Source organism: Clarias gariepinus, chromosome 6 (assembly GCF_024256425.1).
Source record: "Clarias gariepinus isolate MV-2021 ecotype Netherlands chromosome 6, CGAR_prim_01v2, whole genome shotgun sequence".
NCBI lineage: Eukaryota > Metazoa > Chordata > Actinopteri > Siluriformes > Clariidae > Clarias > Clarias gariepinus.
Window position 1 is genome coordinate 24,148,417 of NC_071105.1, and position 27,757 is coordinate 24,176,173.

Sequence of the window (27,757 nt, forward strand, 5' to 3'; positions counted from 1 at the left end):
TCATGACAATAAGTTATTATAGATTAAAAAAAAAATTTAAAAAGAGAGAGCATTTACCACAGTTTGTCACAGAAAGAATAAGATTACGTGGAAACAAATCATTTTTGAGTTGCAGGATGGAGATCTGTTAGAAACTTTTGCAGACATTAATAAATAAATAAATATACAGTTAAACCTTGGATTGCGAGCATGATTTATTCCGGAAGCATGCTTGCTTTAAATTTCCCCATAACAAATAATGAAAACTTCAATGATTTGTTCCATAACCCAAAAATATTCATATAAAAATAATTAATACAAAATATAAAATAAAATACAAATACAAATTAACCTGTACTTTATCTTTAAAAATCATACTTGTAGTGATTGAGACCAGAGAGAGGAGAGAAGAAAAAGGGGCTACTGTGTAGCACGACTTTCACACATACACGCACACGCACCAGTTAGCTGACAGAGACTCATACTCACAAAAGCACCTGTGAGTACAGGCACACATACAAACAAAAAATAAAAAATGCTTTGCGCACACACATATGGTCTCAGTCTATCACGGATGTTGACTATACGAGTGATGCACGTGCACTGAGACCGAGCATCAGAGACAATTACCCACAATCCTTCACTTAAAATCTCCTTACTGAGTTAAAATTAAAATTTTTGCTCATCTTGCAAAAATACTCGCAGACCAAGTTACTTGCAATTCAAGGTTCCACTATATATGAAATTTAATAAGAAAATCCATTAAAAAATACTTGTTATTAACACTAATTGTTCTATTCATTATTTTATTAACCATGAAAACCTCAATTACGAAAGCAGACGTGGCAAAAATGGTCAGTTTGGCAATATTATGACCATTTTTAAACAAAGTGAAGAATATGCACATAACAATTGTGTGATATTGTAACATGCTTTCCCTTAGTATTTAAAACATGATATTAAAAAAAAAAAAAAAAATATATATATATATATATATATATATATATATATATATATATATATATATATAAATATATATATATAAATATCCTTATCATGAAAGGCTATGGAACGTACCCCAAATTATAGAAAGACTCCTATGTTGTTGGGTCTAAGACTGTAGTAGCCTTGTTCCTCGCCCGCGGTGTGAGTGTGTGGAGAAGTCTCTGTCACCAGAATAGGCCTCTCAGCCAGCTCTATAAATAGCCCTGGAGCAAATCCCAACTCCAAGAGGTTTGCTAAAAGCACAGGGGAAGAAGCATATTAACAGAAGCATAGCTAGATTTTAGTGGAAGCATTCCAGCAGAAGCTCATCACCAATTCTTTGATAGCATAGATCAGCCGTCACTTTATGTCAACAGCTTCTAAGCGACACCTCAAAGATTCCTAGTTTTTATCACTTTTAATATTTTGATGCACGTAAACCAAGAAGATAAATATGAAATATGATAAATACTTAAAGAGCATGTTATTTCTTTCTGTTCTCATAACAGAGCTAAGATGATTGGATGAATGTGCCAGCTACAAGTTATTGCAATTATTTATTAACTTAATGTATTTAAATCTGTGTTTTGGGTGTATGATGATATCCTACGTATATTGGTTTCATATGGTTTTCTTCTAATATGTAATGCTTTCGGTCATTTTCAGGTGATGGGAATCCCAAGGAGAGCAGTCCTTTCATCAACAGCAGTGATCCAGAGAAGGGCCAGCAGTATGATGGCAAAAACATGGCACTGTTTGAGGTATGCATACATGTACATGCATTATAGACATCCCACTGTAAGATGCTTCCTAGAATTAACTGTCCACTGGGGCTAATTTATTTAATTTAATCTCACTTCACTATTACATTCATAACATGTAATCAGCAGTGACAAAGGAGCTTACGAATTACAATAGCGGGGTAATAAAGATGAAGTAGGTGGATTACATTCTTGGCATTGTTTTTGTTTGTTTGTTATTTTCTTTCTTTTTTAAAAAAAATGCCTTTGGGAGAGATACTAGAAGTAAATTGACTAAGCACACATCATCCCTTCAGAGTAGAAATCATTCTAATGGAAAAATAACAAAAAGGAATTAGTGTGTTCCTTGGTTTAAACAAAAGAGCTAGCTAGCGACAAGCAGTTGATGTTGTTTTCTGTGTGATATTTAAAAGAGACACATCTTTCTTATGATTGGTTATCATGAAGAATTTTATAGGAATGTTTACAGAATAAAACTGTTTATAAAGCCTCAACTCTGCAATTTTATACCTGTATAGTTATATACCTGACTTATTGGTTCTATAATAGTAATGAGGAGTGTGTGTGTTTACGCACTGTAGGAGGAGATGGACACTAGTCCCATGGTATCGTCTCTGCTCAGTAACCTTGCCAGCTATTCCAATCTGCCTCAGGGCAGCAAGGAACACGAGGAAGCTGAGAACAACGAAGGTTCCCGCAAGAAACCTGTCAAGGTAAGGTATACTCACATCTGACCCTGTACACACACCAGCCTGTATAAAGTTAACCCTCTTTCACTCCATTTCCTTTTCATTCCTTATTTTCATTATTTGCAGTAAATACATTGAGACAACATCTTTTTCAGACCTTTTAAACCAGCGCCACATTTGTAGCCACTGTGGCAACCAATAACTACCATGATATTTGCCAAAGAATTGCATACACACCATATGTAGTACTTGGTGCTCAGTGAAGGTCCATTGTATCTATAATGGTACTCTATAAAGTCCTGTGACTGAAGCCCCATTGCAATAGTTTGATATATTATGTTATGTACTATAGTTTAAGGTAACTATAGTACAAGCAATTTTTTATGGGCTCCAAAGAGGCACTCATTAAGGATATTGTCTGAGATACAGTGTCTTTAGAAAATAATGAAATTAAGGCTAAATAGTGCATAATTGATAACTATTCAATTCCATCTCTTTTAGCAATCTACGTTAAGACTAATAGTTTTTTTTTCTGGAGCACTTACCTTATGTTAAACAGGTTAAATCTGTGTTAATATTAATTCTATCCATGTCCAATCATTTTATGTTTGCACAACAAATATTGTGCACAAGCACTGCCTATGCAGCTTCCTTCATAGATAGAAACATACTGTAGTAAGCAAGTAAGCAAATTAAAACACAAAATGTTAGCTATGGACAAAGTATGACACAATCCATGCACTATCAAACCTGACTGCTCATGCAAGAAGGGTAAAGATCAGAGAAGTGTCTAAAAGTCTAGCTACAGTATGACCAGATCCTGTGTAGTCCACAACAACAGCATCACCTGTGCACAGATGTAGCTTCTGCGGGTGAGTGGCCAGAAGAAAGCCACTTCCCAGAAAGGACATAAGAAAATCTGGAAGCTGTTGGAAAAAACATAATGATTGGTGCAAAACATAATGATTGGTGCAAAAAAAAATTATGTTGGGGGACTTTTTAAAATTTTCTTTTTAGAAGGAGGAATTGGACAACAGGACAAGTCGGAAAGAAGCAAATTAAACCTCTTTTAGTGAGTCAGACATCTGCATTTGGAGCACTGGGCAAAAACTACAAAGGATTGGCTTGTAATAAATAAATAAATAAATAGTGTTTTGGAACGGGGACTTAAAACCCAAACTTAAATCTGAACCTAGACTCAAATCAGTGGCATGGCCTGAATACTGCTGTCTTAGAACTAGAGAAAATGGATGAATGAAAAAAAAAATTGCAAACCTTTTTTTTGGGGGGGGATTTTTTTTTCGATTTTCACGAAGACTATCACGTGTTTCCTCCGAACTGCGTGACGCCAGCCGACCGCATCTTTTCGAACTGCTTGTTCACGGACTGTTTGGGGGCGGAGTAACACACTCAGAGGAAAGCGCTAGCCGCTTCTTCCACGTGCGCGAGCTCAGAGACACCACAGATTATAATAAGAAATAAATATGAATAAAAGAAATAAATATTTTTAAAAATTAAATTAAACTAGGAAAAATAGAACTACAACAGTACAACCTCTAGTGTGATATTGTTCTTATAAAACAGTCCCTCAAACACCATTAACCATCAACAGATTATGATTTGTTTCTTTATTTAACCAGTTATTTTGCTCCTCCAACACACGTGCTTGTGTGGCTGGAAAAACTAACGGTGACTGACAAAGTTGGAAACCGACATTTTGTGTAATTACCAGGGCCGAAAGTACTGTAATTTTAAATTCATACTTATTATGTAGCCAAGAGGTGAAAATAATAAACCATGAAGGTGGTCGACAGTCCTGTAAATCTCATTTTTCTTTATATTTCCAGTTTTTCCATTTTACAATATCAGCTATGTTAACTACTGTGTTCTAGGGTTAACTCCCAAACAGCGTTTAATGGAAAGTTAGTGTAGTAGGGTGTACAAAGCCTTGTTCAACACACCAAGTAGGGCCCTTGATTAGGTCTAGGGAGGGATTCAGTTTGAGATTCAGTGTTGTGTTAGAAGCTAGTTAGTGTTGTAGCCATCGGAAGGCCTTACCGTCCTACTTTTACCCATGCTGCGAACGACATTTAGTGTAATTAACAGTTACAGTGCTGTTAGTGTCTATTATCTTCATTCATAAAAAGCCTCTTGTCAATTGAGGTTACTTGGTCGGAAGTAATTGTTATATAACAGTGCTTAAATTTGACATAAAAATAAAGCAAAAAGAGAAATAATCACTGGCGCCGGGATACTTTCTGGAGCCACTGTACATACTGTAAATAATCTGAAAAAGTGAATCGCTGTTCCTCAATTTAAATATTTGGCTGATGCTTCTATGAGTGTCTTAAACTTAATACAGGATACAACTGAGGATTAAGGATCTTGTCGAGGAGCCAACAGTAGCAACATGGCAGTGCTGGGGTGAACTTCATTTATTCATTCAATTCTATGTTAGGTTTGATATACCAGCTGAAGGTATAGACTAACCATGTGCTCCACTGCAAATACTGACATCTTACCAAATGAAATTTTATTAAATATAGTCATTTATGTATCTTGAACATAGTCCTTATATCTAGTATTTTCTATTATAAGGTTATAATGAATGAAAAACAAGATTTAATTAATCCACCTAAAATCCACTTGGTCTCTGTCTGAAGAAGAAGCACTGATTTGGTTCGTTGTTGTGCATAAAATGGAGAACCAATCAGTGCTTTGGTCTCAGACAGAGGCATTTGAGATTCAGTTGTTGTATTAGATTCAGTGTCTGGTTGGCACTGTCGCCATCAGAATGACTTAAAAGCAGTTACTTGGTGTTGTTTAGGATGACTTAACATTATCAGATGTTTTTCTTATTGAAAAACGGATTGGTTTCTTACAAATCCCACCAGCTTACAAATCTCAGCCCTCACAAATTAGACTGAATCGCTGCCACCAATCATAACACAGGATTTATTGGAAAAGACGGGAAGACCTAATTTTACGACTGTTTTAATCTTTAAGAAAGTAACACCAAGGTGCAATTTCTTTACTAGTCAGTGGTAGTTTATGGACTGCTAGTAAATTAAACATGTGATGGCTTTTAAGGTTTATCGTCTATGATTTTAAAGATGGAAGAGAGAGAGAGTTTGTACTCTCAGAGCGATTGATGGGAGAAGTTTAATCTTCCCTAAGTTTCAAAGCATGTCTTAAATGTAATTATCACACCAGCAAAACAGCTGCACTCCAATCAGCCTCCATTTTGAGAGGGTGTGCTGGAACACATCTTATATCAAATGCTTTAAATGAATGAAGAAAAAGCCATAAACCATGCATGCAGAGGGGTAAATAGCACAAGCTAGCATTGCGCTTCTCTAGTATACATGCTATAGAACAGCTATATATAGCCTGCATACCCCTGAATGAGCTAGCATTGTGTATATAGCATAAGCTAATATTGTGCTTCTATAGTATATATTTTAGCCATTGATCCAGAGAGTTAAGTTAGTTAAGTTAAGCCTTTATTCGTCACATTACATTAAATGCACAGTAAAATTATTTATTCTTCACATATCCCGGCTTCTTAGGCGGTTAGGGTCAGAGCGCGGGGGGATTAGCCATTATCCGGTAGCCCTGGAGCGGATAGAAGTAAGGGCCTTGCTCAAGAACCTAACAGCGGCAACTTAGTGGAGATGAGGCTCGAACCGGGACCTTCAGATCAGTAACGTTGAGCCTTATCACACTAAGATGTCACTCCATTAAGGGGCATATGGTCAGAAAAAATATACCATCTCCAAGTGCAAAATAACATGACATCTGCTGTTAAAAACACACACACACACACACACACACACACACACACACACACACACACAGTCTCATGGATTTAGTATGCATTGTCTTTTTTACAGTTCAGACCTTCATCTTCATCACTCCCTATAAATATTACTGTGAAATTTCCGCTTAGAACAATTATTAATGCAATCAAGCGTGGAGCCTAAGCAATGCAACATGACATGACATTAATCAAAACCCAAGGGCTGCATTTTAATGAGGCGCTTCAAACCGATAAAAGAGAAGGACCTTTACTCACTGGCATGGTGGAGTACAATGGCATTTCTGTAGACCATGTATTGAGTGTGAGAACCACATGTTTGTCATAAGGGATTTTGTCTTGTTATGCCAGTATCTCTAATGAGTTGTTCAGTTTGACCTTGTAGAATTAGAGTCGGTTCAATGTGATAAGTGAAAAGTAGGAAAGATAAAGGGCACCTACTATGCAAAATTTACTTTTGAGTTATTTTAAGCCATTCAGATGGGTCTTCAGTGTGCAAGTACAGACAAAATTCATCATAAAACCAACATTTCCTGCTTCATTAGACCTCTTTCCATTTTGTATTGGCCAGGGCTTACACAAGCCAATTAGATAAATGTCTTCCTTGTGGATTAGCAGGATGTGTTCCTGTCTATGTGTGATCATTTTAACTAATGTTCATAAAGTAACTCTGTTCTAAAAAGTACAACTGTAAAATAGCATAATACATACTAGATGCATTTACACAGACCCTAATATTCCACTAATAATCATAATACAAAAAATGCAAAAAATTAAAAATTAAATGCATGGAAAGGTCTGACAGCTTGTTTTGGGATGAATTTTGAATAGCAATAAGAGGGGTGGTGTAATCCTTTGATAAGTCATTAAATAAGAATGTTGAATGTTTGACCCTCATGCGGTAACATTAGGTACTTTGACGAGTTTCCAGGGGGAATGTTTTGCTTTCATTCCTGATCCATAAACTTAACTCTCTTTCATCTGTGTCTACTGCCAGTTACAGTACTGGGTCTCTGGCTAAAAAAGAATCACTGATTGGCTCACCATGTCATATGTAATAGTAAAGCTTGTAACCAATTACCAAAATCAACTGAATTCTTATAACCAATCAAAAAGCAAAAGGCAAGATTTATTGAAAAAGATGGGAAGCCAAACGAAAATGAAAGTTACAGAAAAAAAATCTTCTGTTATATGTCTAACAGATTAAATGCTTAAATATTTCGGAGTGAACAGAGACACTTTGTGCATGTCATAAAAAGCTACAGTACACTGCCTGGCCAAGAATTATTATTTTTTTAATTGCACACTTTAAAATTGAATTTATTCACCTTTAGCTTTGATTAGAGCACACAATGTGGTGGACAGTTAATGCGTGAAAATGATGCTCAAAATGCTCCCAGAACCACTCTTTCACAATTTGAGTCCTGGAATATCTAAGTTAAAAGTGTCAATTTCAATCAGAAAAAAAGTATTGGGGTGAATATACTGTATAAGGAATGACATTTCCATGTAACTTATATCTTACTGTCTAGCATTACACAATGTATTTAGAATATAGTAATTTGCAGTATAGGGTTAACTTTTTTTTTAATATATATATATTATTAAATATGTTTTTCCTTGGTATTTGTGGTCCAGGACAGGTGTACCTGGTTTAAAAGATCATTGAAAGAGGGGGTACTGTAGCCAGAAGAATGTACTGCTCTAATATATGCTAATTAAAAAGCTTGTTTTTCTGTTTTCCCCCAAAGTTGTTTGGCAACCCCTTGTTCATTTTAATAAAATGTACTACTATGTTTATCTGGATTGAGTAGAAATGTCTGGATTGCCCTCTCAGACAGACAAACTAGACCAGTTAAAGCACTGCCAGTAATCATACGTCTAATGTTCCACTACTTCAACTTAATTATGGCATTTGGAATTATTATGTTCATGCAAGTAAGTGCAATACTCCTAATGACCAAATTGAAATATGCTGCAGCACCTGGCAGTCAACAAAGTGACATTTAGATATTTTGGTTGTTTAATTTAAAGTGAATTAAAATGTGTCTTGTTGGCATTTAAAAATAAGCCACTGCATGCATGTGTTTCTGTTTCTGGGTTTCTTTGATCAGCCAATGCTGTTATTGCAGTCCAGGGCAGATTGGTGTCTTTTAGCTTTCAACCTGCACCGTTGCTCATCAAAGAAATTGAAGGTAGACACTTCTGTTGACAAATTGGTTTTCTTAATACTCTCCAATTATCAGCAAAATAATTAGCAAAAACAATACCTTTATTCCAGCTGCTCCCTTCAAGGGGTTATCACAGCAAACCATCCGACCCCACACACAACTTTGGCGCAGGTTTTATGCTGGACAACCTTCCTGACCCAACTGTCATTTTATCCAGGCTAGGGACCGGCACTGCATGTAGTGGCTGGGTAGCATGAGGTGTGGGAACCAAACGATGACAGGGTTCGAACCTGGACCCTCAGGTCCCCAAATCAGCAACCTAGAGCCTTAGCTAACTAAGCCACCACTGTCCACCATAATTAGCATCACTAATTTACTCATTACATTAGCATTACTAATTAAATTAGCATCAGTAATTAAATCCAAATATTTGGATTCTATGACAAAGTGTAAAAAAAGTAATAGTATAGTAATAATACCTATAAAATTGTATGATTCATTTATTTATAGAATCCTATGTTAGCCTTATAAAAAATGTAGATTTCTACAACTGACTTTCTTTCTTCTAAAATATTGAGTATCAACCAACTATAATCTAAAAATAATAAGTGGGTGATATTCAGGCTATTTATAAACTGAACTAGGTCTTGTATTTCACCTTAATGAATTTGCAAAAGGGTAAATTGTAGTGTCACTGTTTAGAAAAGTCCAGTGTGAACTATATCTCGCACATCTGGACCCCACAGCTGGGCAGGTGGAGCCAGGCACCCTGGGTGACATGGTATCAGTGGCAGGGTGGCGCAGCAGAAGGGCGTAAGGGATTAAGAGGCAGAGCAGCTGGCGCTGGTAGCAAAGCGCCGATGGCACCTGAGTCCTCACAGCCAGGGTCCGTCGACAATTATCCCAGGGGGCCGCTGGGCATCTGGTGTTGCTCTCTATTACTGCATTACCTGAGTTTCTTGCAGCTCAGGAGCAACCCCATGGAGAAAATATAATCACACATGCCTGAGTTTATACTCACACACAAACACAAAAAGCCCATCACACACAGAAAGGTTTGATTACACACCTGCGACACATCTACTAGAAAAGTACATTGAATGTGAGCTGGCTACGGTGGTGGCTATTTCCCTGACACGCTCAGAAAAAAAGAGTGACCCCTGCCAAGCGCTGTTGATTCAGACATTCTCACCTGCCTGATACACCACCTGTTTGATAATGAGAAGTCATTTCAGCCAGCGTGGTGGTGACAAAGCACAGCTTTCGGCTAGCTGAGCCCATAATGGTGCCAAATAGAGAAATGTTGCTAGAGGGATTCTGGATGAAAAGGCTACAAGAATCCTATTCTTCTCCTTTGGATAGTAGAGATCCGTGGGTCTTTAAGATAACTTGATTAAACTGTACAACTGATTAAAGGAATGCAAGATGGATAAAACCTTTTTTTGTGTTCAGGTTCATACAGCCTCTCTGCACATCCATGTTGTGACTCTTCTGTTCCAACACATTCCAGAGATCCTCTATTTTTGATTGATTTATGAATTTGACTACAGACTGCATCATGTTTAAGAAACCAGTTTGAAATGATTTTAGCTTTGGTCATAAAAGTATGGACAACAACACTAACCAGTGCTTGATTAGTACCAAACAGCCCAAAGTGTGCCAAGGAAATATCACCCACAAAACCACATCATCACCAACAACCAGTCCATGTTCAAAGTCACTTAAATTCTGATGATTGGTTTCGGAAGATTATCTTGATCCTCCCTACATGCCTAAATGAATTGTGTTGCTGGAATGTGATTGGCTGATTAGATATTTGTGCTAACAAGCATTTAAATGTATATGAAAAACAGTGAGTGTAAAAATAATAGGATGCATTCAAGGAGAATAATAAATACATAAATATGACACAATTAATTAGTTGTATCTTCCATTTATAGTGCTCAGAAAAGGCTTTTCTTTTTATAACGAGACATAATTTTAACCTTTGAGAATGAATACTTTGAACCAAATAACCAAATTTATATGAATACAATGATTTACTACACACTACCAATCAAAAGTTTGGACACACCTTTTAATTCCAGTGGTGTTTTCTAATTTTTAAATATGCACTAATCTCTTTTGAACAGTTGTTATTGAGATGTGTCAGCTTGTTTGTTCTGTAAAGCCTTCATAAGTGCTCTAATTAAAATGAATTGAATTAAATCATTAATTATTAATAATTTCATGTTATTTCATAGTTTTGACATATCCAAAATTGTACTGGGATGTAGAACATTAATTAATAACTTAACTAATTACTTAAGAAAAAAAAAACATGGAATTAGGTGTGTTCAAACTTTTGACCGGTACTGTACGTAAAGTAAGCTGTAGAAGTTGCAAATGCTTTTATTGAATGAAGCAGACAAATCCAAAGGGCAAACCAATATTCAAAGTCAATAGACAGGCAAAGTATTGGACAATCAGCTGACAGATTTAAGTAGGCTATACGGAATTCAATAAACGGAACAGACAGGGTCGATACCGGCAATGCAGACATGAAAACAAAAGGCTATGTAACGTCACTGGTGGAATTCTAAGTGTGAGACTTTGCAGACGATAACCAAAGTTACAACTGAATGTCTGGGTCATTAGTGGAAAGCTAATTAGGAACCGGCAGTTGTGATAAAAGTCTGGGAAATTATTGTCATTTCTTAGCACGTACAAATGTAATTAAAATACATCAGCTGAAAGAACTAGGTGTTTTAGTTTCTTAACCAAACTGAGATTGTTTTTTAATTAAAAACCTATTCTGAACTAACTGTATAGCACTGCTTTATGTATAAGATATGACGTTTCCTTCATAAAAGGTTTATTATCACACATTGTCTTTATACTACTTTATACTACTACTTTATGGCCAAGCCATCGCAGGGCCCACACACATAAATGCACTCATTAAAACACTACAGGCAATTTGGGAACGCCAGTTAGCCTAGTCTGCATGTCTTGGGAGGAAACCAGAAAAGCCGGAGGAAATCCACAAAGCACTGAGAGAACATGCAAACTCCATGCACACAGACCCAAGCATGAATCGAACCCGGAACCCTTGAGGTGCAAAGCGACAGTGCTAATCACCTAGCCATCTTGCTGCCATTATAAAAGAATTCAATTGTTTTAAAAAGCTAGAACCATTAACTGCCTAGGAATATTTGAGGAACCCGTTCTTCCTAGGCAGGCAAAGTAAAGGATCAGGGCACACATACGAGACGTCGTTAATAGTTACCTCAGTGGCATTCGTAGTATATAGTAGAAACATCTAATCCATTTGAATAATTTCCCACAACCTTTCACTTCAGAAGTTGTAATAGGATGTCAGCAGGTAAGTATGTTCATACTTAGAAGGTCACCGTAAAAATGACTGCAATGTTGTGGTTCACTGGATGTCTTTTTCTAATTATCCAATGTTCTAGATTATAATAGGCACACAGTTATTGGATTGGTATGACAAATGAGTTACTACTGTCTTTATGCAAATTGTTACATTTAAGCAATAACAGTTGTGGCCGTTTGCTTATTTATTAATAAATTCCTTTTAATTGCTTCCATAAACATCCCCATTCTGATAAAAAATAAAAGCAAGAATTTGACAAGAATTTTAAATAAAGGACTTGTACACGAGAGGTAAGTTAGCGCTGCTTGCGTGTAAACATAATACTGATGCTCCATTAATAAGAATGCAAATAAAAGCTTTTCTGTTTATTTTTATACCCCGTAAGAGCACCTTGTATCTTGGACGGTTGGATAAAAAAGAAATTGTTGTGTATTAACACCCTCGTCCTATACACTGAAGGACACAGATGCTAAATTTAATTAGCATATATCAGTCAACAGGCAAGCAGCGCAAGATATTAGCATACAGAGAAGGCGGACAAAGATAGAGGACATTTCTCTATGTTGTTGCTATGCAGAGCCTCAGAGAAGGCGGTGCTCGGATTTTCAGTACAAAATGAAACGAGGATTTGGTTCAGAATCAGGTAGCAAACATTTTGTTGTGAAAATTACGTATTGCCTTACTAAAAATCATCTTAATAAGTTCAGTAAGATTTAAAAAATGCATTGATTTATTAAATGACCATTTATGTACTCACTGACCCATTTTTAGAAACATCCATAAACCTGCAGATTCATGCAAGTATCCAAACAGCCAGTAATGTGGAAGCAGCACAATGTAGACACATGACAAGAGCTTCAGATAATGTTCTAATCAAACATTACAAAGCGGGGAAAAAGCTGGCTTGTTTTGGAATTTCTGGTGGAAAGCCTTCCCAGAAGAGTTGAAGGTGTTATAGCTGCAAAGGCTGGGCCAACATCTTATTAAACCCTATGGATTAAGAATTGGATGTTACTCAAGTTCATATGCATGTGAAGGCAGGCAAGCAAATACTTTTGGCAATATAGTGGAAGGCTTTAGTATGTTAAATAACCACCACAAAAACATCTCAGAATGCATAACATGTTATCCCTTACATGTAATCAAGGGCTACCCCAGCACAATATAAGGTACGATATATTACGTCAGCCAGCAGTACTCTACGGTGGGCACATGCTCCCTGAAACTGAGCAGTTATAGTCTAGGTGATGTATAGCTCTTGACCTGAACTGTATAATGCGAATAAACACACAAACTAAATAATGTTATGTGTGAGCAAGCATATATGTGTGAAAGCTTTTCTAGACAGGATATTGGCTTGTTGACTGCAGTCCCTGAGAAGCTTTACAAGATAAAGTGAAAAATATTTTATATATATATATATGTTTTCATAATGACAGGTGCATATATGAGTCCCTGTTTTACAGCGTCTCAATTTGTACAACTGCCCTATTATGTCACCTAATAAACAATCTTTTCATTACTTTATGTCTGTCTGGACACGATTTCTGCATTAGGGTTACATTTATAGCCAGAAACAATCTTGCCATATGGCTTTCTGTCTTAGCATAAATTACCTTCAAATAAGAGGCATTATGAAGTCCAGATTCGCTTCAGGATAATTACATTAAAAATCTTGTTTCTTGTTTTGCCATCTGCTTCGTTCACTTCGAGGCTTATCTATGTGGATGTGTGTGTACGTAAATAAAGACTTAACCAGTGTGAAATGTCTCAATCTCAGCCTGTTATCAAGGCTCGGAGTTAAGAGAGGCAGCCTTTTCCAGCACTATATTTCACAAATGGAATTCGTCCTTGTCTTTGGGAATTCAGTTTTATTGAAAAGAAGAAAAATCAATTTATTTATTCGCCAGTATGATAAGCTCCTTTAAACTGACCTTCATTCCTGATGCTTACAATGTGTTATTAATTATCAACCGTTCTTCCCTGGTGTGCATACACGCAATCATGTGCACACACACACACACACACACACACACACACACACACACACACACACACACACACATATTTAAACATACTCTCTTCTTTCAATCTTCTCTCTTCTGTATATGTATCCTGCATTTATAACAAAATAATGGTGTGGTCTAGGACAAAATTTTATATTTAATATGAAACAAGTGCCATTTAATTTCAAAACTTAACTAAGCTACAAAAAAGAAATAGCAGAAATTCTAACATGTGTATATCTGTGTTATACACAGTACTGTGAAAAAGTCTTAGGCACCATATTTGTTATATATGTTTATCATGTCTGCATGTTAAGTATGTACAAAATCATTCAGTATTTTCATATATAACTTAAAATTAATAAACAATTAACATTACAGGAGAATATATGCATGGCTGTAAAGAAAAAATATATAGTACAAGACAGACCAGTTTTCAGATAAAAACAAAAACCTAATGTACGCTCCTGGGAATTGCATAAAAATAGAAATAAGCGAGTGTGACAAAGTTACCAGAAGAACTCATATTCTCCAGCAAGCTCAGTAAAACCGAACAGCTGTTTTACTTATAGTACTGTGCAAAAGTCTTGGGCACATACAAAAATATGGCATACGCAAAAGATGCTTTTGAAAACATTTCTGCATAAAAGAAACTTATATAAAGAGTAATAAAATGTAATAAAAGAAACAGTCAATATTTGGAGTAAAAAAACTCATTGCTTAAAATCAGGTGTTTTAGACACAGATTTGTACAGTTTTATAAGAAAACAGCTGTTAGGTTGTAGTTTTAGTTATGCATTTGTGTCTGCTTTGGCCTTGCAATGTTAATGCATCAAATTCATAGTCACTTCATCAGACCTGATTAAAAGCTTCTATTGCAAACTCTCCATTTCTGTTTTACTCTTACTCCAAGCCAATTTATTATTTCTTATATTCACATATTCAGTTTTGAAGTTTGTCTCAGTGCATGTGTGTATGTTTGTGTGTGTATTTACAGGCACCACAGATGGGCACTTTGATGGGAGTATACTTTCCCTGTATGCAGAATATTCTAGGAGTAATCCTGTTTTTGAGGATGACCTGGATGGTGGGAATTGGAGGAGTCATCGAGGCCTTCATCATTGTCCTTATGTGCTGCTCCACTGTAAGCTAGTCATGATCTCTTATTCTCTACCTACTAATACTATCATCTTTTAATGTTCCCTCGTAAAAATAGAATAGCTCTCAAAGGCCATGATTTACTTTGCAGTTTATGGTGTTCTCATTGGTATTTTTTTAGCACAGTGAGGCCCAAATGCAGAACTGAACAATATATGCAGTTCTGCACTTAAGAACTGACGCAGACTCAAATATTTTTTTTAAATGCAATTTCATGTTTATAGCTTACCCTGGAAATAACACCCAGTATAATGTTTCACTTATCATTCACTGGAATTAAGTAAAAAATAAATAAATTAGCATTTTAATTTAAATCTGTATTATAATTGGATAGACTTGAGGCTGAAAGAAAAAGCTTGTTTGCTGTTTCCGAGTTCTTCCTTCCACTCTGAAATATCCATTATGTAACTGTTTACAATTTGCCTTCTTAACATCCACATGAATTTGTAAGGTGTATAATTTTCTGCTGCTTAATAAGATTAACCACGGACTCTCAATACCTTCATTTAAAACTGGGGAAGTCCAGATACGCCAAATTATCAATTATTTGCATTGAAATATTCTGTCATGCCCTAAAACATTTGGACATTGACAACAGTATTTGTTATTTAAGTTGTGTCCCTACTCACGAACATTCAACACACAAACTTTCGAAGATACGAACATGTGCCCGCACATGTACTGTACAATCACAGAAGTCACATGTCACATGTCCGGCATACATTGTCATGTGCGTGCAGTGTACACCCCAGAAAGTTTGGAAGCAAGTGTAAAAAATTAATTATTACTTTCGAAGATACGAACATGTGCCAGCACATGTACAATGTAAGCACATGTAAGCAATAACTATGGACACAAAAGTAAAAATAATTGAGGGAATGGAGAGAGGTGAAAAGATGGCAGACGTTACTTGTTCTTTTAACACAATTCTTAAAAAATGAGGACAAGATCGCGAAAACATTAATTTTATACTGTGTATAGCCCACTGTGGATCTTAGTACCTAAACAATGTTTGTTAGACTTACGAACGAGCTTTCAGAATGGAACTTATTTGTATGTTGGAACCTTACTGTATAACAGAATATTGAAGTTGAAATGATGAATATGAGTTCAAAGTGCAGACTTTAAAGGGATACTTTTTTTTTTTTCAAAATTTGTCTTAAATGAGTAATAAGCATCAAAAACTCGCACATTCTATGCAAAAATGCATTTCAACGTGCAGCTGAGACTTATGTGGAGCTTCTGCGGTCAGGTCAATTGAGTTGGTAGCTTTCAAAGTTATAATGTGTTTAGTACAAATTTACCCCTTTTCTTTCCCTAGAAATATCTGTTTGGCTAACTTTAACTAGTTGTATGGATAACCGGCACAAGGTACATGGGTAAATCAGTTTAAAAAAGTGTTTTTGACACCAACATCATCATGAATTAAACTTGGGGGTAACTTTTCGCAGTCTCTCACTGCCTGAAGTCTAGAACCCATACACTTTAGATGCTGTGCTTTGGTGATGCGCTGGGTGACCTTAATAAAAACCTTGCTTGTGTTCAAATATTTATGGACCTGACACTCAAACCACAAAAAAAAACACCTGAATCACTGCACACTGCTCTTTTCCCCTGCAAATCACAAGTGCGGCATCCATTAACATGTAACACATTCACACCAGCATGGCAGTGACTGTAAGACGTCGACGCAGGTGCGGTACAACAAGAGTGAGGATCATTTTTGACTCACCATTGTATATGCAAGAATTCTTTTTTTCAAGAAATTTTATCTTTCTCAGTATTTAATGGTATTCTCTAAAATATAGCATTAATAAACCATTTACTCTGGTTTGAAATTAAGAAAAAAACATTAAAGGAGCTATTTGGGTGTTCTCCTCCTCCACTGACATCCCACCAGTGCTCACTTGCCAGCCGCTGAGACACATCTCCGGTTCCTCAAAGACTGGGCTGAATACCTGTCAGACACCAACAATGGGGTGCCTGAGCACAGCTGAGATCAGTGCAATTTGAGGAGAATTTTTAGTCAAATGAGCCATTTTAGGCAGAGGATCTGTCTGCTCTCAAACAGGAGATATTATTTCAACCTTAGAAGCCACTGCTTCGTTTCTTTTTTTACCCTGCAATTTATACTGTCATCCGGCATGAGTTGGATGAAAAACTGTTATGCATTTTTTCATATTTGCTGGCCAGTGGCTCACAATCTCAGTCTTGGGGCTAGTGCACAGGGTACAGGGCTCTGAATTTATAGAATTTGAGATTAGGCCACATTTAAATTGAGTATGTGACTCGCTTAAAAAATGAAGTTTCTTTTTTATAATTAACCCACTTTAGCCCTTTTATCTATTTAGCCACATTTTTTCAGACATCAGGGAGTGTGTCAGGGTGAACATGTGTTAAATAAGTCACCCCAGGTTTCTATTAGCATGTGGAATAGCTATAGCTCTCTTTTTTGTAGTTAGCATAATATTAACTGCTTTGTCACCTGAGGACCTGAGTGTACTTTACCCCAAATTTAGAAACGTTTGAGTGAACACTGCTCTGCTGGTCCAAGCATCTTTCAGAGCTCGAGGAAGACATGCATAGACCGTTTTCTACTCTGGCACCTGGGTGTTGAAATTAACTTCTTCTATACAGCTGAGTCACTGGCAATCTTGGCCTAACTGTGTCTTGAATATTTTGGTTTAAAAACAAAAACTTCTTCCCAACAGTGTTTGACTGATGGTACTTAGTTAGTAACCTAGTAACCAGTTTAAGGATTTATCCAATAACAAAAATTTTGTAATTCACTCTGACAAATGCTTAATGTAAATGTATCAAGCACAGATCAGTGTTCTCGTGCATGGTTCAAATTAAATAAGCCAACCTTGCCTAAACACTGACGGTGACTACTGTTTAGAATGGAAATATTTCATCAGCCATGCAGCCATGCCCTTATCTTCTGAACTGCATGGTCATAGCTGATAAAGTAGGAAGGCAGGCAAGAGGCTCACTAAAAATATCAATAATATTCGGTAACCCAAAGGTCTATATCCTTGTACTCTTCTTCTACTGCCACCTACAGTATCCAAAAGTGTAGATGTACACGTGTACTCGTGTACGGCACAATTATAGAAATGTAAAAGCTAGCCTGCAGTGGAGTCGACATCCGGCTTTATCCTTTAGGGGGAGCAATTGTACTGATCACACGGTACTAGGGCTGCACGATATTAGGAAAATATGCAATATGCAATATTGTTGTTGCATATTGTGATAACGATATTTCTTGCTATATATCATTTCCCTAGAGAAATGCATTTTTTATTATTATTATTATTGCCAATTTTTTTTTCATTTATGATCATACTAAAATTAACAGGTAATAGATATTCGTCTGATGTAATTAAATCTACTGTAAGTCTGTAAATATCTGTAAGTAAATTCAGGCTATGAATGACATAAGCGACTTGTTTACTCCTCTTATACTTCCGGATATAACCATTTGGATATAAGTATAAAGATATAAGTATAAAGATATAAGCAGGTATAAAGATAGTAAGGGCCCATCTGATTGGTCAAATTTGGACACAAATGCTTGGCACATAAATTACATTTCATTTATTGCAACTCTTTGCGATACAGATATCGCGTATACCATTATCACGATAAAGATAATTTTTCAATATATCGTGCAGCCCTACACGGTACAAAGAGTTTGTGTCTAGTGTTAAAGCAGCCCTAGAGAAGTATGCTACTAAAACCACCAAATTCTTGTCTAATTCAAAACAGCATGCATAGCATGGGGCTCTGAATTTATGGAATTTGAGATTAGTGTGTGTGTGTGTGTGTGTGTGTGTGTGCGCACATGGCCTTGAGTGGAGCAAAGCAGAAAGCAGCAACAAAAAATAAAAGTTTCCAAATCATTAAAACAAATGTTAATAGATTTCAAGATTTACCTTGTGGATATGATATTATTTTATAATGTTTTATTTATATATTTTCTATAAACATTAAATTGTACACATTCCTGTTTTTGATAAACAAAAAATTTTATTTATTCATTCAGTTTTTGGGGTGGGGATTCATCTTAATTTTCTCCCTAATTTGGTTGCAGCCAATTCCCTGTGGTTATTACAGTAGTGCACTTCTCCATCATGGCTACAACCTCCAATCAGGAAGGGCTGAAGACTAACACGTTTCCTCCGAGCCATGTGACACCAGCCAACCGCATCTTTTCGAATGGTTCACTCAAGCACCATTGGAGCGGCGTAACAAACTTGGAGGGCGGCTTTATCCGTTACTTCCTCATGTGTGTGCCTGTGATTGATGTAAGAGAGCTATAGTGCCTCCTATCAAATCCCTCTGTGAGAGCTCAGCCAATCAGCTCTCTCCAGGCCCCCAGCTGCGGTAGGCAACAGCATCACCCAGGGTTCAAACTTGCGATCTCTGGATGATATGGCGAGCTTGTTACTCCTAACACAGCATGTTGTAGGCAAAAAAAAAAAAGAATACCACTGGTCAATAATTTAACATTTCATTAAAAAAATTCAATTCAACCTATTTAAAAAAGGACTTTATTATATTAAAGGACTCTATTATATGAAGAAAGCCAACATCTACAATGGAGAAAAGGAATTAGAGAGAAAAAAAATCTTACACAATACAGTTGTAATACAGTTGTATTTGACCATGGCCAGTGTTTATGGATTTTTTTCCCCCTCTTAGGTCTGACACCTGGAGAGATTGCTGGTGTGTGTGTTTTGTCAGGCTTTAAGAGGCTGTTTAAGAGTCTGACTGTGTTTTTGAGACTCTTTTCTCCAGATGCCCAATACCTGCTGTTCGAGGCATTTAAGGCATTTACGAAATGGCCTGCTACCTGAAGGAGCACAGTGTGGCCACATTCAATAATGTCTGGTTTCAGTCTGTAGAATATGTTTATGCCAGTCACTCTCACCTCACACACAAAACAATCTCTCTCTCTCTCTCTCTCTCTCTCTCTCATATACACTTTTTTGATATCTTATTGTATCTTAGATTTTTTTTTTGGTCATTTATTGTCTGTTTTAGCATCCTGTGCTCCTGTGAACACATGAAATGCACGTGTGTTCAGTATAAGTCTGTGTGTTAGACGAAGCCAGACCCTGTTTGTGTCATGTGGAGAGCACACTGTCAGGCGGCTGAGGTGTGTTCTCACTGTCGCATGGCTCTCATAGCAACAGAAAGACGGCGAGGCCAGTGATCCTTTTATAGACAAAGTCGAACAGCATTCAGGCAGAATCGACATGCTGAGTCATTCTGAAACATTTTTAATAGCACAAACAATTATTGGGGACAAGTGTGCAAAGTAATTTAATACATATATGAACAGAGAGGATGTAAAAGTGCAAAAATCATGTCCATGTACTTGTACTCTTTGTGGTAACCGATAAGGTCTAAATGTATGAAGCTGTGTATGTTCTGTGGTGTGGTGATCTACTTAACATTTCATTCGTCTAGCCACTTGGGTCTTTCAATTAATAAGCAAAAATGACTTTATTGTCTCTGTACCTTTTTCGTGGCACCATAATGATATTCAAAAGGGTTGCAATTTTGTCATACGATTGTGTAAACATGTGTTCACAGTGGAATAAATGTGCCTGATGCTCTGTTGCTAAGTAACAGCCAAGCAACACACACCTTGAAGAGACTCCTTACCAGAGAATGCAAACACAAGCTACTGTGGGGTTTTTTTGTGTTTTTTTTTTGGATGCAGGCATTACTAACTCTGACTCTACTTTCATGCAAAGCCTATTGTTTTATTCCTATTTACGCTGTTGGATGTGTTTCACAACATCAATTATGTATTTCATACCCTTGTGCTTAGTCTATTAGTATGCAGATATTTTATTAGGGAACTGCCTGGTACACAAGCCAGAAAGCACACTGCAGTAACAAAGAGCAGAACATATTCAAAGTACAGGAATAAATTGCAAATATGTGTAGTTTTTTGTATGTCATTTCATGAGTCAGTGTGCCTGCTAAAATATTACTGACTTTCAGACAGAGACAGGTGCTATGATTGCCAGCTTTTAGCTTGCAGCTGCTAAAAACCCCAATTACTCAGCCAATCACAGGATATATTTGCCGTGTAATCAGCATATGGGTTAATGCAGTGATATTATGTATGGTCACATGTTTTATAGTGGGTTTGAGATTGTGTATTAGGTATAGAAGGTGTAATATTGGTCTGCCATTTTAATGATTAGAGTGAGGGTGCTTATTAAGCCTGATTACAATCTAACACGCCGACCTCTCGCCACTTAGCACAGCACACACATGACCCTAGTTAAAACACACACATGGAGATAAACAGAAGGCAGGTCACAAACCATCCATCAATGTTTTAATTCTTATACAGAAAGATTATGGATAAGTTAAAGATTGTGTGCATTCAGTTGTCTCTAGCTCTCTTCCGGTATAAAATAATATAAATTTTTGAGGGTATATTAATTCATAAAGTAAAACTAATTCTAGAATTCATTACATGTGAAATTTAATATTTTAAGCCATTTTGTTCTAATTTTGTTGATTATTGCTTATAGTTCATGAAAATTAAAACTCAGGTATCTCAAAATATTAGAATATTTACTAAAATCAAATCTGGATATACTGCATCATGAAAAATGTAGTGAATTCTCAAAAATGATGTACTTGGTCTCGGCTCCTTTAGCATGAATTACTCTATTAATGCGGCATGGCGTGAAAGTGATTAGCCTGTGGTGCTGCTGTGACATTATTGAAGACCAGGTTGCTTTGTTGGCAGCCTTCAGCTCCTCTATATTGTTGGGTTGCCATTCCCTGCCTTTTAATAAGCTTTAAACCATCAGTTGTCTTGTGCAGAGGATGGGTGGGTACAGAGTCGATAGCACAAGTAGTCAATTAGTACTGCTAAAAATACCATACTAAAATCCATATTATGGCAAGAAACATTCACTTTAGTTAAGTAAAAAAACACTTCAAGAAAAAGTTACTTTAAGAAATAAGGGTCGTTCTGTCAGGCCTAAAAATCATAAGAAATTTGAAAAGTATCCCCAAGTGCGGTCGCCAAAACCCTTTTAACATCCACTGTTTAGAAGAGATTGCATGAGTCAGGCCTTCATTATCTAATTGCGGCAAAGAAACCACTACAGTACATTGAAAGAACAACAAGCAAGGAGACTTGCCCGAGTCAAGAACCATAAGCAATCAACATTACAAAATGATGAGTCCGAATTTGAGATTTTTGTTTGTAACTGCCATGTTTTTGTTAGATGTAGAAAGGGTGAACTGACAGTTCCTGAATGTGTGGTTACCACTGTGAAGCATGGATAAGGAGGTGTGATGGTGTTGGAATGCTTTGCTGGTGACACTGTTGGTCACTTAGTAAAAATTGAGTACACACATAACCAGTATGGCTAACATAGCAAAGCACTGCCGGAGCATCTAAGTGGGACCATCGTTTGTTTCCCAACACACCTCCAGGGTACAGTTGGAGAAATAAGTATTTGATCCACTGCAGAATATTCTGTCTCTATCCTGTACCATAAACCTATCATAAAAATTATAAACCCTTAATTTCTTTGTAAGCGGGCAAACTTAGAAAATCTGCGGGGGATCAAATACTTATTTCCCCCACTGTAGCCTGAAGCCTATCCAAGGAGCGTTAAAGCACAGGGTACACCCTGGACAGGGTGCCAATCCATCACAAGGCACACACACATACTCACTCACACACTTAGGAATTGAATCCGGACCCTGGAGGTGCAAGGCGACGGTGCTAAACACTGCACCATCGTGCCGATTAATATCAAAATAATCTACGTTGAAATGGTCAGTGGAATTTATTTGACAGTAAAGATGTCACTGACTGCAAAAACTTTTAGGAGCCCTTAAGTTTTCGTTTCTATGTACCTCTGTGAATACAAGTCATACAAGACAGTTGTGCCTATGAAAAAGGAGAGTCAGTGGTTACAAAGGGAGGAAACATCGTAAACCTCATAAACTCCTATCAGTAGTGGTCCCTTTGCACTGATGGATGAGGCAAAGGGGGGTCAATAAACTGCATAACGAAACTTACACCTAGACAGATACACATATAAACAACTTTATACTGTAGATACAGACAATATTTTCTAACAATTTTTTGTTGTTGTTGTTCTGTTTTGTTTTTTTCCCCAGACCATGTTAACTGCAATTTCGATGAGTGCCATTGCCACCAATGGAGTAGTACCAGGTAAGAGAAGGCCTGTTTTTACTTACAGTCTGTCACTGTCTCTATAGCAATAGTGCTTGGTAGAAATACAATGTTTAGAGCTCAGTGTCTCCAAAGCTATGTCCATTATCCTATAATTAAGCCCTATATTCTAATAACAGCCTCTGTCTTACCTCCTGATTGGAGATGAGCAAGAGTAAGGGCAAATTGCTGAAATTGCTGGCTTTTCTCAGTGTCATTCACTAGTGGTTGCTATTACTGCCATAGTCTTTACATTCATGTTGTCAATGGTGTTGTAATTCATTCAATTTATACACCAGGAATTAAAGTTGTAACTGGGACTTTTCCACTTTCTGATGGTCCCATGTAATATTTTTATTAGCTTGTAGTAAGGAACATTGCAATTGATCGGTATTATTTTAACAGCCGGAGGCTCCTACTACATGATCTCTCGTTCCCTCGGCCCTGAGTTTGGTGGAGCAGTGGGGATTTGTTTCTACCTGGGGACCACCTATGCAGGCGCCATGTATATTCTGGGCTGTATTGAGATCTTATTGGTAAGATATCACTATCGCTATTGTATGTGTTACGTCCATCAGTTTTCTTCTACTAACACAAAATTCTTTACATCCTGTATGTTCCCTTCTGCTCTATGCATTTGACTTCAACCATCCCTCCTTCTCTTGTTGTTTATTTCTCATCCATGTGAGCTCTAGTTCTATTCCATCCTATTTATTACTTAGTTTCCTCAGTTGCCTTTTTACATATTATTTGCCATCTCTCCCTCTCTAATTTGTGTTATTGTATCTCACTCTCTCTCCTTCTCTCCTACTTATGTCATTCTTTTTCTAAAAGATTAATTATGTGGATTTTGTTTTAATGCAGTTTGAATGTCAGGTCGTTTTCAGCTGTACCATGGTTTCTGATTGAGAACACACACACACACATGCACACACATTTTTGGACACGTGTCTACATCCTTTTAGAAACCACTGGTGTTCATTCAATTAAATGATTTCTGCTCTATTGTAATATGAGATGGGGTTTATGGAAGACTGACTTGTATAACAGTTTTATCCAGCTGTAGAAATAAAAGACAAAAAAAAGCTATTTAAAAAACAAAGATATGGAACGCTTCTAGAGTATACTTGAATTGCAACCCTGGAGATCTGATATAATGAATAGGTCACCATGACAACTAACTGTCCACACACATCTGTGTGTGTGTGTGTGTGTGTGTGTGTGTACTCACTGAATAATAAAAAAATATTCCTTTTCCAGTAATTCATTTCCATCAAAGTTCTGATGCCTTTAGAATTAATGCGCTTAACCAGCTGTGCAATATTCAAAGCTTACTGCCAAAAGAATTAGGAGGCCATCAAGTTCGGCCTGTTTAATTCCATGCTCATTAGGTTCAATTATCACCAATGACGCAGAACTTAATAGAAGTTTTCATTCCGAGGCCCTCTTAAAAACTAAGAACAAATTCATCCAACCCCATGACAAATCCCAAGCCTGTTCTTCACCTGATCTAATGGATCTGTGCCAATTGAGCTAAAAGTAGCTTCAGTGATTCCAATTTTAAAGAAGCAGGATCCGGAACACCTCACTAATTTCCGACCGGTTTTCAATCTCTGCTTTCTGAGCAAGAAGCCAGAACACATGACCAGTTCAATCTAGTTTTAAAGCCACGGACAGCACTGCTCAGGGTGTCAATCTTTTAATAGCTGCCAACAGAGAAAATTTCTGTCTTCCTTGTTAGTCTGACTGGATTTGACAGATTATTACATTCTGAGCAACTGTTCAGACTGTTTTACTGGTATAAGATTATGATTATCAAGAACAGGAGTAAATCATATACATGTCAGAGGATCCTTAATGTTCTAAAAGTGAAAGCTATATTTTTGGATAATTTGATCCAGTATTTGTCTTGGTCCAGCAGTGTTCTTCTTTATCTATGTACACCAAATTGATCACATTATTCAAAAATATGGCCTTCAGTTTCAGTCACTTTTAGGACACCGTTTTTACCTGCGTTTTTACATTTGGTTACAGTTCACATCTTAACATGGATTCAAATTCTTCTTTTTCAATACTTCACAAGAAGTGTGTTTGGATTGTTTTGTCATTTTATTAAAAGTCTAAATAAGACTAAAATGCCCTATTATTCAGACCCTTTGTGTGTATAATTGTCACCATAAATTATGTTGGTTGGAGTAAAAAATAAACCATAAGGTAAAAATCATTATCTTTCCAACTGTGAGACAGGATTGTGTCAAGACATAGATGTACAGAAGGATACAATAAAATTTCTGCAGCATTAAAAAGGCCAAATAGCACCGTAACCTCCATCATTCTCAAATTGAAGAGATTTGGAACAACCAGTCTTCCCATATCTAACTGCTGAGCCAAACTGAGTAATCAGGGATGAAGGGCGTTGATTATAGAGATAACAAAAACTCAAGGGTCTATATAAATGAAATCCTGAGTTCCTTGGTGGAGATGGGGGAGTCTTACGGAAGCACAACCATCACTGCAGCACTCCACCACTCAGGCCTCTATGGTAGAGTGGCCATACAGATGCCATTTCTGACTAAATGGCAAAAAACAGCCTGCTGGGAGTTTGAAAATGCACCTGAAGGACTCTCAGACAAATGCAAACAAAATTCCTCTAGTCTGATGACTCACTTTCTCCGTGTGGCGAATGGTCATGCACTGCACACTACCTTATTAAAACCATCCCTACAGCCAAATGCAGTGGTGGCAGCATCATGCTGTGGGGATGTTTTTCTGCAAAAGGGACTTGGAGACCTGACGGCACAGAGGGGAAAATGGATACAGAAAAATGAAGAGCTATCCTGAGTGAAAATGTTTTTCAGAGTGCTCAGGATCTTAGGCTGGGACAATTTCAACAAGACAACAACCTGAATTAAACCACCAAGTAAACACAGGGTGGCTTCAGGAAAAACTCTGCATCTCTGAAGAGACCTTAAAAAACAAAAACAAAAAAAGTAAACTGATACTGCCCATACAACCAAGTGAAAATTGGGCTTAAATACAGACTTTTTGTAAGAAAATGGCTCTATGTTTGGTTAGGTTTTAAAACAATAAATTAAAATTTGCCGTGTACATGCTTGTTCATTTATGAGTGAGTTTTCATTCATTCATATATTTATTTTATTTAAAAACTTTTTGGAAAAACTTTTACTAAAAATAAGAGATTGATAAATTATGGCTGTTTTAATTTGATTTGGCTACAATCTTCTGGGGTTAAAGACATTTTTTTTCATGCTGATCTAAAATTTATTAAAACATTAAAAATTTAAGCTGAGTCAAAGTTGACTATTTACTTTTCTGCTGTACATGGAGTACAGTCCAAGACATTCCTCCAAATATCAGACACCTACGGTGGCCCTGAAGTGCAAAACAAATTAACAAAACTGAAAACAAAATAACAAAACCCAAAACAAAATAACAAATTCAAAACCAAATTAACAAAACGGAAAACAAAATAACTAATATCTGACTGGCCGAGAAGTGCAATACAAATTAACAAAACGGAAAACAAATTAAAAAACAAATAACAAAACCCAAAACTATTTTTTTTTGGAGGGGGGGAGTTTTGTTGTTTTGTTTTTGGTTTTGTTATTTAGTTTTTCCGGATTTGTTAATTTGGTTTTGAATTTGTTAAATTTTTTTCCGTTTTGTTAATTTTGGAAAAGGTAGGTATAGTTTGCGAATAAAATGCTTACCGCTAATTGGACGAGACATCTGTCACTCAAGATATACAGGGAGTACTGTAGTAGCGGTAGATTTGTGTGTGTATGAATGTGCAAACATTATTGTGGTTTCAACTATGGCGTTCTTACGGTGGTCTTGAAGTCAGTTTTGCTAAGTTTTTTGCACATCATAGTTTAAAGTGAAGCAGAACACACAAGAAACAAAGATAAAGAAACAAGTTTCTACTTCCTGTATATCTTGAGTGACAGATGTCTTGTCCAATCAGCGGTAAGCATTTAATTCGCAAACTATACCTACCTTTTCCGGTTTGTATCTGACTCGCCGAGAAGTGCAATACAAATTAACAAAAACGGAAAACAAAATAACAAAACCAAAAACAAAACAACAAAACTCCCCACCTCCAAAAAAAATAGTTTTAGGTTTTGTTATTTGGTTTTTAATTCGTTTTCCGTTTTGTTAATTTGTATTGCACTTTTCGGCCAGTCACATATTAGTTATTTTGTTTTCCGTTTTGTAAATTTGGTTTTGAATTTGTTTTTTTGTTTTCAGTTTTGTTAATTTGTTTTGCACTTCACGGCCACTGTAGAAAACAACCCAGTTTACATTTTTCAGTCAGGTTGAAATCATTCTGATTAGAGGTTAACTTTGCATGGACACTTAGCATATAATATGTGTGTTCACTTGCACAAAGAATTTAATCAGAATATAACTTTTTTGATAAGAGCGTAGTAATTCTGCCCGCTGTGAAATTTTATTCAATTTGCAGGAAATACAGTATAATAGATGAAGTCTTTTTAGGTTAGGTTTCCCATCTTTTCCTAATAAATCCCACCTACTGTTTTCTGATTAGTTACAACACCTTGTCA

At 36.6% G+C, this 27,757-nt stretch overlaps 1 protein-coding gene across 2 annotated transcripts in view; it reads left to right on the forward strand.

The window, feature by feature from the left end:
* Positions 1–27,757, forward strand: part of slc12a5a (solute carrier family 12 member 5a) — a 168,515-nt gene that overhangs the window by 119,136 nt on the left and 21,622 nt on the right. For both annotated transcript variants that reach the window (XM_053498296.1, XM_053498297.1), the window contains exons 2-6: positions 1,630–1,724; positions 2,306–2,437; positions 14,781–14,927; positions 23,117–23,171; positions 23,577–23,707. In XM_053498296.1, the coding sequence (XP_053354271.1) occupies positions 1,630–1,724; positions 2,306–2,437; positions 14,781–14,927; positions 23,117–23,171; positions 23,577–23,707 (560 nt within the window). The remainder of the gene's footprint in view (positions 1–1,629; positions 1,725–2,305; positions 2,438–14,780; positions 14,928–23,116; positions 23,172–23,576; positions 23,708–27,757) is intronic.